The sequence below is a fragment of the Falco naumanni genome, chromosome 3 (genome assembly GCF_017639655.2).
Source record: "Falco naumanni isolate bFalNau1 chromosome 3, bFalNau1.pat, whole genome shotgun sequence".
NCBI classification, from domain to species: Eukaryota; Metazoa; Chordata; class Aves; order Falconiformes; family Falconidae; genus Falco; species Falco naumanni.
The window spans coordinates 77,840,925-77,852,937 of record NC_054056.1 but is presented as its reverse complement, the minus strand read 5'-3'; the positions used below and the strand labels follow the sequence as shown (position 1 = coordinate 77,852,937).

The window sequence follows — 12,013 nt, the reverse complement described above, 5'->3', positions numbered from 1 at the left end:
CAGATGTTGCTCTACCGTGCTGGATAATTTACTGTACCTCACGGTGCAGAATGGAAGGCCTCCCAAGCTACCCAGCTGGTCTGTCAGCGGCGATGGCTGGTGTCTGCTGAACTATGACAACTGCAAGTAAAGGCTGCAGTTTTATTGTGCAGTTGTCATTCCTCTCAATGTATAGCTCCAGCATTTGTGGAAAGCTGACTGTCTATTTTTTTAATGTGAGCCTGCAAAGCCACATAAGCTCCATTCTCCTTTGTTGATCATAATGTGACTCATTACTTTTGTCATCTAATGATTATCGGCATGATCGCTCAGAGCAAGAGCCAAGCTCGCCTTCCACACATAACTGGTACTGGAAGGTAAAACAGATTTGTCATTTACGATCTGACCGCTAAGCCACACTTTGTGCTCCATTATTGTGATTAACTTCTGTATAAGATATGCTGCCCAATTGTCATTTGGGATCCGGCAGCGGGCAGGGACTGCCACGCTTTCTGGGAGGATGTCCACCGATAGGATGTGACTGCATCGCTTGGGCGGTAAAACGTAAACCTGCTATTTTGCAGCAGTGCTTTAATAATTTTTCCCCCCCCCTCCTTCCCTCTTCCTCATTTCATTTCTGCTGTCGCTACATATGTCACCACTGTTTCCAAATGGTGGACCGGTGTGGAGTTACCAGCTTCATTTTCTGCGGGTTGAGGACAGTCTGGGAGCAGAGGCTGGACCCTTTCTTTGTACCGCGTAAAGTTTTGTTGCCAGAGCGCTGCCAGCTGAAATCTATCGTGTCAGGTGCCTTGTGGCTATCTGCAGTAGAGGCCATCTTCTGGAACCAGGGTTCTTTTCTGGCTTCGTCACCAACAAGCCGATTTGACTCTGCCTGATTATAGTAACGAAGGCAGTCCAAAAGAATATGCACAGACTCACTGTACGTCACATTGAATCACAGCGCTGACCACACAAAGCTGACCGCAGCCTCATTTCTTTAGACAAATGCATGCTTAAGGAAAAACCTCCTGCAAGAAAGCATCCAGGGCCGCTTTATTTGCTATGCATGCTGCACCAGATTTAATTTTTAGTGAAAGAGCATTTGTTATTATTTTTTTTCAGAGGCATCCACACTGGGTAGCTACTGTCTCTAATAAACTAACCTTTTGGGTGCAGCAATTACAGTGCCTTGGTGAACACTTACAGAAGGCTTATTTGATATCACAGAACATAGATGCAGACACAAATGGATTATTATGTGCAAATGAAACCCTATTTTAGGCTATTTTTCACACTGATGATTAGAAGGAAGCAAGTCACATATAACAGTGCCCATACATGCTGGTGGAAAAATAGTCAGTTTTGATTACAAAGTGAGAGATGCAGCCCTAGACAGGAGCTACATGCTGATATACATGCTATCAGAATGATTTATGCAAATTATGCATATTATTCCCAAAGGAATTCCTCCTCAAACTGCCAGGATAAATTGCCGGAAATTAGCCATAAAATCTGTCGTGCTAGGAGCAAAAGGTGAAGGCCACTGGGAAAGCAAGGACATTCAGCTTCTGGAGCCTTCCAGGATGTGGTGGTGGAGACAGAAATCTTCCTTTTCCTAAGCCTGAAAGGACTATGGTTTGTTTTCTCTTGGCCAATTAAAAGTGTCTTTCTCTCTTAAAATTACCAGGAAAATAATGAATTGCTTTCATTCACTCTGACCATAACAGACACTGTCATTTGGCAGCGTGGGTCACTGAAAAGAAAATAAATAAATTTTTAAATCCTCAGAATGATTATGGAGTTAACAAGAAAAATTATTTTTCCAACGTATAGTCAGTCCTGCCATAACATCCAACAGCTTTCAAAAGGCAAGCTAAACAGCTCCATGGATGCTTTTGCTGGTATTTGCTTGCGACCTCCAAAATACATGTAAATGTTTAATGTATTCATGTCTTTTGATTGCATTGTTTTCAACATGATGCCTGAATAATGTCTTTCCACCCAAAACTCAGTGCTGCCTACAAGCCAGCAAAATTTCTCAGCACCATCAGTGAGAATCACATCGGGAGGTTCAGCATCATGGCTGCCCCCCTGCCCTGCGGGATTGTTTATTGCCTCCTCCTGGTCTCTGCTTTATGTTTGCTTTGGTTTGTGATTTTTTTTTTCCTTTTTTTTTCCTTTAGCCTGCCCTACTAAACCTGTCGAGATTCAGCAGCTGTAGCCATGTATAACTTCCAGTCATCTCCCATATTTCTGACACTTCCCCCCCCTCCACTTTTGTTTAATCGCAGAGAGTGCCTTAAACGAGAGTTTACGAATGTGCTCATCCTCCATGAACATTCGCATCAGCCAGGAGGATTTTGTTCTCAAGCTTGAAGGGAATCAAGAAGTCGGTTTGAGGAAAGGAGACTGGATAGCCCTTTACCCGCAGATTTTGCACATGGACCCTGAGGTCTATGAAGATCCTAAGGTAAACATTCAGCTGGTGCTACTCATCCTACTCCAGGCACATCAGAGCAGCCAAGCCTTTTGTGATCTGTGGGTTGTTTTTTTTGTTTTGTTTTTTTTTTTACTGCTGTTCCTTCTTGTGGAACAAATCTCCCTACTTTCAAATGTATTTTCTAGGGCCCTACAGGTCAAAGGATTCATGGCCTGAAGAGAGAAATATGGTGATGAGACTGACTGCACTGCTTTCAAAGGAATTGACAATTGCACATTGACTACCATAAACTTTAGGCTAAATGTGGGTTTTGTTTGGCAGTGGATCATTTGATACCCAAGGAGGGCTGAATAATAGAAGGTGGTTTAAATAGCAAATAATGTGGGCCATTTAGCTAAGTGCCCGCAAAGCATCATTGACTCTCTGAAGTCCTATAATAGCAGTGTCTTACTTGAGCCTTATGCTTTTTCACCTCCCTTCGTAGGGATTCACCCCTTCTTGATCAATTAGTAGAGTGTTGTGAACTCGAGACTGTAAAGCTGTTGCTCTGCAGTGAAGCTCGGAGGGTAATTGTGTCATCTCCTTGTATTTTTCTCTGACGCTTGAGTTAATGAATATCAAAGACTCGAAATTAATCCACCCTGCCTCAGCCTTAATACAGCTTCAGAAGTTCACCACCTGCATGCAAATTGAATAGTCCTCATCTTGGCTAGGTTGCTCCCCTGGATTACTGTCCCCAGCCCGGGATGCCACAGAGGAAGAGTGAGGGTGCATGCTGAGGCTGTTAAATGTCTCTGCTGCCTGCGAGGCAAGCACTCGATCCATTCCTCGTCCCCATTTTCCTAAGCAAATGTCTGTCTCTCAGCCATGCTGATTTCCATCCTTGGCATTTGAGCCAAAGAAGAAGGGAACTGGATTTTTGTACATGTTTATAGAAAACTCACATTAGAGGCATTGCTCCCTGAGGCTCTCTCAGGAGTGTAAGAATATGAGACTGCAGTGGAAAGATTAGATTCAAGTGCCTTGTTGGTGTGGGACAGCATCTCAATGTGCGGGAACTCCACCAGCCTCAGTGAGAGGAGGTGTGGAGCGTGTCATAGTTAGCAGGAGTAAGATATAGTCACTGGGATGAACACTGGACCCGTGCAAATGGAAATGACATCCAGGAGGGCTCTGCTGGCTGTCATCACACAAAACTGGAGACAAAGCCCACTGAGAAAATTAGGGTTTTAAAAAATAATCCATATATTGGCAAATAGTTGATTAGTATTTCTATCCTTAAAAAGTAACAACTAACAAATAAGATTTTTCTCATTTTATTCTTAACACTTTATTTTGGAGAACGTTTATTGATTTGTCAAAAGTCCATCTGTTGTTTAGGTCCTAGACCAAAAGCATCAGCGTGGAAACTGATCCCCTCCCTTATCCAATAATTGCCGGAATATATTACCATATTTCCATTGCTTGAATATATCTGCTTAGTATCAGCTCTGCTCAGCTTTCACAGTACAGCTTTAGTTCATATATTTTATCCTTTTGATAGTGAATGAGCAATCCACACATTGCAGTACATTGATTTCAGCACATGGGCCCTCTCGAAAAGTGGGGAAATCACTGTTCTGTTTGGTTCTTAAAATATGCAGTGTGCTTTCAACAATAACTACTGAGGATCAGATAGAGATGGAAAATGAATTTTTTTGAAAGGTGCAGTCTTGAGCTTGTCAAGTATTTAGGGAAAACTTTCCTAGGAAAACAGGCAGCTTGACGAGATAATTTTGTAGCAATGCTTTTCTCCTGGATACATAAATTTAAGTTCAAACTATCTTCTGCTTTGGCACCATATTGTATAAGTGTAGTGTATGTATTGTTGACCTCTTCCACCACTCATCAAACTCTAAATAAATGAGTCCATTTTCTGCAAAGTGGGTAAGTGAACCCCTAAAACCTAATTCAGCTAGTTATAGAGCTCAGTAAATAAACTCTGTAAATCCCATAGAGTGAAACATCAGGAAACCCTACATAGTGGCTTCCCAAACAAAGCTGAATACAAGACGTAACAGGGAGAGACTTATATCAATCACAGGAGATTGCTCAGTTTTCATAATACTCTTAGCAGGTTGTCCATGCAGAACTTCATCACCTGTTGTTGCTCAGTGTTTTCACTTTTCCTGGCCATCAGCCACCCCGTTTCTTCCAAGGAGGCCTTGTGCATGGCTGAAAGTTCCTTGATTGTCAAAAATTAGTGTTTATTTAGCCACTGAACTAGCTTTTAAGGAAACGCTATCCAACCCAAGGGGCTTTTGCAGCACAAGCCTGCCTTTGATGTCACTGTCACTGGCGCCATTCCTGTCTCACACTTGTTTTCTGCTTTCCCAATTTCTTAGACACCAATTTATTTTTTGTTAAAAGCAATTACAAGTCTCAGATGGCTCTTAAAATGACAAAGAAAGCATAAGGTTTAACCCAGTATGTCTTATGTTCAATACCACAGTTCTTAATTGCTCCAGACGCCAGGAGTCCACCTTGTGGAAATGTTCCAACAAAGTGAAGAGCTCTGGGTTGGGTTGGGTTGGTTTTTTAAGCTATTACAGTTCATACTTAGCAGTGCTTTTTTGGAGCAGCAGGATATAAAAGTGAATCTTCTTTAAGGAAGAAGTGGTATTCTGGGCTTTCATTTGTTACTGTGCTTCAAATGAAGCAATAACTTACCACGGTAAAAAAAAAAAAAAAAAAAAAAAAAAAAGGTATGCTTCTTTTTTGCTGGGATGTTCAAAGAGACTGAAAAGAATTACTTGTCCATTGAAACATACATATAATCACTTTTATCTTTGTGGAAAATTCAGGCCTCTGCCATTTAGAGAAACAAGCTTCCATTCTTCAGCAACCGAAGTTACATCCCCCCCAGAGCACCTTTTACTTGTTCCCTTTCTCATAGACCACCTCCCCTGACACTTGTTTTTACTTGACAGCAAGACCTGCAGTACATGGTTTTCAGAGCCTTTAATCTAATGGGCAGATCAGTATCAGTGTATTTTTCATTGTGGTGTGGGTTTTTTTAATCAGTTGAGGTTGGTTTCTGTCTGACTGACTTGTTCCCAGCCAGCTCCAAATGGCTGCTGCTATAGCAGATGTATGCAAAGCAGGACAAATGCTAATGAGTGACCATAAGCAAGAAGTGTCTGTCATTTTTATTCAAAGCATGCAGGAGGATTTTGTAAGTGGTTAATTTGCCGTTGACTGAGTAAGGATGCCAGATCTCCTCCATTCAAAAACATGAATTATCTCTAAACAGGGATCCTGCTACTGGAAAATAGTCAGAAAGATGTTCAATTTACAGAATGTAGGTTACAAGTGCAACCTCAAGCCTTACTTGAAAGCATCCTCTTTCTAATGGTCAGTGACTGGTGGTTGTCCTGCTTTGCACACAGCTTCCAAAGCAAAACATTCAAAGGTAAGATGTAGCAAATTGAGCAGCAACCATCTCTAACTGAAGGGAAAAGGAACTGCAAAGCATCAGGTCTGGTTTTTGAATAATCTGCACCACTGGGTGCAAAAGAAGGATGGATTTTGCTCTAGCTTGCAAGAGCAAGATCGGTGCAGTGCATTCATTTATTCATAGGCATTTGCAGAATTTGGCAGATTATCCTTATTCATGATGTATATACCACACTGAATGCGTATGATGCTCTACAAGAAAATTGTCCTTCCACTAAGGTTCATTGTCCCTGCTACAAAGCGGTCAAAATCTAATTACAATCAATATAGGCCAGACACTCAGTGGATGAGATGTGGAAGTTGAAGGAGCTTCATATAAAAGGGCTAAGCTAAGTAAGTGGATTTAAGGAGCATTCTTTGCAGAGGAGATAATGTGAGTTAATGAAACTCGAGGGAACCAACTAAAAAGGAGAAGCTGTCAGCTCCTTGTCTTCCTCTTTATCTTATTTACTGGGTTTCAGAAGTGTTACTGTTGTGCAAACAAAGCAAATCATGTAACTGCCTTCTTAGATATCACGCTTGCTCTCTTTTATTTTCAGGAGTACAAGTTCGATCGATACATAGAGAATGGCAAGAAGAAAACCACATTCTACAAGGCAGGAAGGAAACTGAAGTATTTCCTAATGCCCTTTGGCTCTGGGATCAGCATGTGTCCAGGGAGGTTCCTCGCAATGAATGAGATGAAAATGTTTATTTTCTTGCTATTGGCTCGTTTTGATGTAGAACTAGTGGAAAACAAAGCTGTCAGACTTGATAACAGTCGTATGGGCCTTGGTATCCTCCTGCCAGACGTTGATATTGCCTTTCGTTACAAGCTAAGGTCCTTAAGAAAGTGAGCGGCTGCCTATATGCCTTCTACTAATCTCCATGTTTTCTCTTGTTTCATCACTCAGCTTTGTATTTTTGGAAACATTTACTTTTCCCTCTCTGCTTTTACCTCCCTCCTTTTTGTTTCGAAGGAGAAAAGCCCTTGGGTTGGAGGTAGATATCAGATGCAGCGATATGCCACCTCGATTTGTCCTGCCTGAGTTGTGAGTAGTGAGGTGAGATGACAAGAGTTTGGCCACGTAAGTAGCCCAACGTCCCTACAAGGTGGACCCCCATACTCTTGGCCAGGAGTTGAGTAGGATTTGCAATGAGGGTGACATCAAGCTGAATCCAAGCCATTTATGTGGGAAATGGGCTCAGCACCTCTCTGTCACAAGGGTTCCCCCTTGTTAGATTGGGAGGTCCCATACACCCACCATCTGAAGGCATCTCTGCATCTGCTCATATAAACATAACAGCAGGAAAGGGGGAACTTTATTCTAGGGGGGTGAAAGAATTTTTAGTAATTATTATTCTAACTTTTTATTCACTGTGTTCCCTTCATGGTCTTGAGTGTCTTAGCCCTTATTTGGGAGATGTGATGGAAGCTGTGCAGGGTGATGGGAGATGATTTGCAAGAATGTCTTACTGCCAACACATTTCTGACTTCTGTTTTATGTACTGAGGGTGAATGCTTTGCTTTTCTTCTTTTTTTTCTTTTTCTTTTTTTCAATGCAGTGCAAAGAAATTAAGATCTGTGATATTTTCCTGCAGTCATTTAAAGTCAGAAGGGAGGTTCTGTTGATTTTAATAGGCTCTGGATCGAGCCTAAATTATCTGTTTTGGCTTTTGAGCCAAAAAAGTATATTCTTCAGGGAGAAAATATATGAGCCTGTTTGAAATGATTCTATCGTCTCAAAAATTACCTTCTGTTGTCTCACTGCTTTCCTGGTAACACGTCTGTGTGGTTTTTTTGACCATTTCCTGTGCTTATTCATTTCTCCAAAAAGGCAAAAGAAGAGGGCTTCTTTAATAGTGTTTTACTGTGCCTAAGTTATGCCTAGGCAGGGTAGTGTGACCTGTGCTTGGAAACAGACTTGTCCATTTACAAATTGGAAAATAAGTTTTTCCCTGGGGCCAAAATCTGAGCAAGTGAAAAGCCTAGCCAGCCACAGAAGTTTATCTGTATACTGGCTGCCCAGCCTGCTTCACTGAGTGATCAGCTCTTGTTTCAGAAATTAATTTCCTAGTGCATAGAATTTGAGATTTTTAGACCCTGTCTCTCTTCCCAGCCGTCGCTTCAGAAACTGATGAGGATTTTCATGGCTGTCCAGTCTGAAGTTGCCAAGAGGATAATTGTGATGGGAGAGTAGCCATGTCTGTGGGCCTTGCCTTGTGTTCCCAGAAAACATCTCTCTGGGATATCCCAGCATGTGTCTTTTAATATCAGGAATTTTGCTCATCTCTAAAGCACTTGATGGTCTATGAATGGAACCTGCTACATACATACTAAGGATTAGAATTATTTATTGATATTCATGTAGAACCCTGTTTAGTTATTCATGTAAAGCACATACCCTAAATAAGCCTCAGTAGAAAGGCTTTCAGAGATTGGCATAGCCACATTCCAAATCCTCCAAGGAGAAAATTGTGGGTTTGTGAGATGTATTAAACATTTTCTCTTAATATATAATATCAATAATGTCTACAGCGTTAGAGTACACCTACATTAAATGGGCTGTGCAGTTGATTAAATGCTTTAACTTTGCTTCAACATTTAATCAACAGCAAAAGCTGATTATTGCTTTGTGACTCAGAATAAAATTTGTTTTTATGGAGAGATTCTTGTACTGAAGTTACTCACTCCTGTAGTTACTCTGTAGGAGCTATTCTAAACTCAGCCATAGCTCACAATCCAGTTTGGACATTAGAGCCTGGTTTATTGAGAGAGGAAATGTTGCTATCATTACACTGTTGACTGTATTCCATTATTGCTTAAATGTAAGCTGTAAAATTTCTTATGCCACAGTTATGATAGATCTTTCTTTGGCATCCAACTTTGAAACAAACCTGAAGCAACTGCAAAAATAACAGTAGGTATTTGTTTTAAACAGAGGAGGGTTTTTTTATAACTATATTTATTTTTAGGATTTTGAATTGTAATATTACAGGCTGCTGCATAAATTGGTAGGACATAATAGGACTGTGCCAAAAGTACATGCAAATCATTAGTAATTTCAGATTAATTGCTGATCAGTTTGTGTAGTATCTATTCTGAAATTAAAAGAAGAGCTAGATTGTCTCCAAAATAGTGAATTAAATCTGGAGGGCATGCTTCTATTTAAAAAAAAAAAAAAAGACACGGGTCAGAATCTCTTCTAGGAGTTGCAGGAAACCTCTGTGAAGGCACCTGGAGGCCTTGCATCGGGGTTGGAGAGCACCCCTTGCACCATGCAAGAGGCCAGCAGTTTGCTGGGGTAAAAGTTAGTTGCTCTTTTTGCTCAGGGACCAAAATAATCAAATGTAAAGCAGGGCCTGCCCAGTTTTTCCTGGAACTGTGTCCCTGGTAACCCATGCTCATTGTAGATTAGTTTTGCTGGTAAGCAATGCATCACTACCCTAGCACACCCCAGCTCAGAGGAGGTAAGCCTCACCCCCACGTAAAGTCACGAGAGCTAGAGCAGGGCAGAGGAAATGTTAAGCCCTTCTAGTCCACATGCTCTGCAGCTGAGGAGGTGACTTATTAAAAGTCAGCAGCTGATCTGACCGGGAGTGACTCGGTCTCTGTCAAGCAGGGAGTGGAAGGCCCACAGTGTAGGTGCTCCAGGTCAGTAAGCCATAGCAGCACAACGGGGTGAGGGTGCACCATCCCTGGAGGCCCCAGCTGGAGCCAAGCTGGCCAGAACGTGCTGTGCTGAGGAAAGCATGTTTCATGACATAGGGCACAATAAGGTTTTTGCTGACCTCCTCTGCCACAGAATCCAGGAGCGACCAGCTCTTGGTGTCTGTCACCAGGGCACAAAGATGCCAAAATCATCTGAGCAGAAACATTTGCAGTGCTGTTTGCAAGCATTCAGGTGCTGGTGGTGCTGCAGGAGTGAGTGGTGAGAGGCAGTCGGACCTTGTGCTTCCTCATTCCTCCTCTCCACCTCAGCAGGGAGGTCTGCCAGGCCTGCTTGTCTCACTCACGGACCCGGCAGGCACAGGGTCAGCCAGGAGGAGCACACATGTGCCCCTTGAATTTGTCTGCTTGTTCCTCTAGTGAAATGGTGTGGTCACTGATCAGAGTGAGATGTGACTCAGCCGGTCAGTACCAGCCTCCGACTGTAAGTTGTCGCTGTCTGTGACCATTTTGGTAATCTCTTCTGCTATTTAAAAAAAAGGAAAAAATCTCCTTTTTTTCTCATATAAATAGGTTTATTGAGTCAGTATGGCCCTTTATAGCACCTGAGAAGAAAAGTGAATTCATCATGAACCCATGTGAAAGCTAAAATGTGATTTTTCTGTTATTCTTATTTTAATTTACAGATTGTATGTTCTCCATTTTCTTGCTGGCACTCAGTACAGCTATAAGATGCTGTTAACTTTAAACTCTTACATTATTTAAAAGTCTGTGTGTACCTGTTTGCAAATTAGACTTTCACATCTCTGCCAATGTGTCCTAATGTGCTAATGTAAAACCGTGTAAGAGTTGTTCTTTAGTTTATGCTTTTAAGCCAGTTGCATGTCACTATTTTTGGCATTGCTATTTTTATGAATAACTACTGGTCCGTGAATTTCTCTTATAGAATTATAAATGATCTTCTATTTCATTGTTACTGAACTTTCTGACATTCAAAAGATTGTGAATTGCTCTTAATTGTGCAAACTGACATTTCGTATACAGCTGAGCAATGGTTAGGTTCTCCTTTAATAGTTAATATCCATCATTAGGACTTTTAGATCAAATAAGGTATATTGTGATTTTCTGAGCAAGAAAATTGAAACTTCATTATTTTAGTAATCTAACATCTTAAGTGAATTTTGTATTTCAAGGACACAATAAAAATGAATATATCTATTTTAATATTGAATGACTGTCTATGGTATTTTTTCCAGCTTACATTTACACTTCTCTCGCAGATTCTCAGCTATTGCTTTAATTTTTACAATTAATCATTCAGCATACCACATTTTTCTGTTCCTTGATCTTGAAAGGTATTTCTGTAAGGAAGAAAAAGCCTCTAATTCAGCACTGGCATGGAGCGGCTCCTTTGTATTTAGGAAATTATCAAGTCTTGGTTTACCCCCCATCAAACTTAAGCCAGTTCTTATCAGATGAGGGGAAAAAAAGGGTACTTCTGACATTGTTAGGACATCGTTCAAAATTAATGTAAAGATCTGCAGTTCACCACTGATTCCCAAATACAGCTCCTAGGCTTTTCCTTTTGCAAACCTCTGTGTAGTACAAGATGTACTACCTAGTGTAAAATATTCTGTCCTCTCAGATCATTCATTTTAAAAGGGGAAATGAAGGAAAATTGTTACAATATACAGCACTGTGCCAGCAAAGCACAACTTGACTTTTCTAGGTATCACTGTAGCTACCGAGTTCTTCAAGTAGATATTTAATATGAAGATTGTACCCTAAAGACATCAGTGTTTCTTCATTCTTTCATGCAGAAATGCTTGTCAGGTATGTCTGCGAGGGCTGTGGAAGATATGTCCTAGAGAAGGTAGACCTGCAGCATTTTTCTGGTTTTGATAAATGTGTTTGTAACTGTGCAATTGCTTTAACTCCAGATTATATTAGAAGTTACTGAAGTTTATAAATAAAAAGTGGCATTGTTTGAGATTTCTTGAAGGGCGCATATCTGAGTGAGCTTTCCGTGATGGTCTGAAAGATAATTGGGAGCAGGGGGTGAGGGGGGGGGCGGATTATTAAGACCTAACAATGTATTTTATCTAAATACTTGGTTTGACATTAAGTGCTTTCTTGGTGTTACTTATATTATATTGTGTTTTAAAATTATTCAAGACATTAATTTATGCATAACATATGCTTAATCCATATGAATAGAGCTATTTTAACTGGCAGACCATAGAAAGTGTTTTCCTACCTATTACTTAAACGAGCCTATGTACCCGGGCTAGTTGTGTCCCGATACCCACAACATAGCAGAAAAATGATCTCATTACAAAAACACCCCTTAAAACTACCCTGAGGAAAGTATTGTGATCCTTAAGTTAATATCTATGTTTATAAATAGTAGTAAGTATGAAGGAATGGTTACTGCATATATAGAAGCA

At 40.8% G+C, this 12,013-nt stretch overlaps 1 protein-coding gene across 3 annotated transcripts in view; it reads left to right on the top strand.

Annotated features, from left to right (window-relative positions):
- Positions 1 to 10,797, top strand: part of LOC121084465 (cytochrome P450 7B1) — a 126,376-nt gene extending 115,579 nt beyond the window's left edge. For all 3 annotated transcript variants that reach the window (XM_040585909.1, XM_040585911.1, XM_040585910.1), the window contains exons 5-6: positions 2,274 to 2,452; positions 6,457 to 10,797. In XM_040585909.1, the coding sequence (XP_040441843.1) occupies positions 2,274 to 2,452; positions 6,457 to 6,753 (476 nt within the window). In that variant the 3' untranslated portion in view covers positions 6,754 to 10,797. The remainder of the gene's footprint in view (positions 1 to 2,273; positions 2,453 to 6,456) is intronic.
- The last annotated feature ends 1,216 nt before the right edge of the window (positions 10,798 to 12,013 follow it).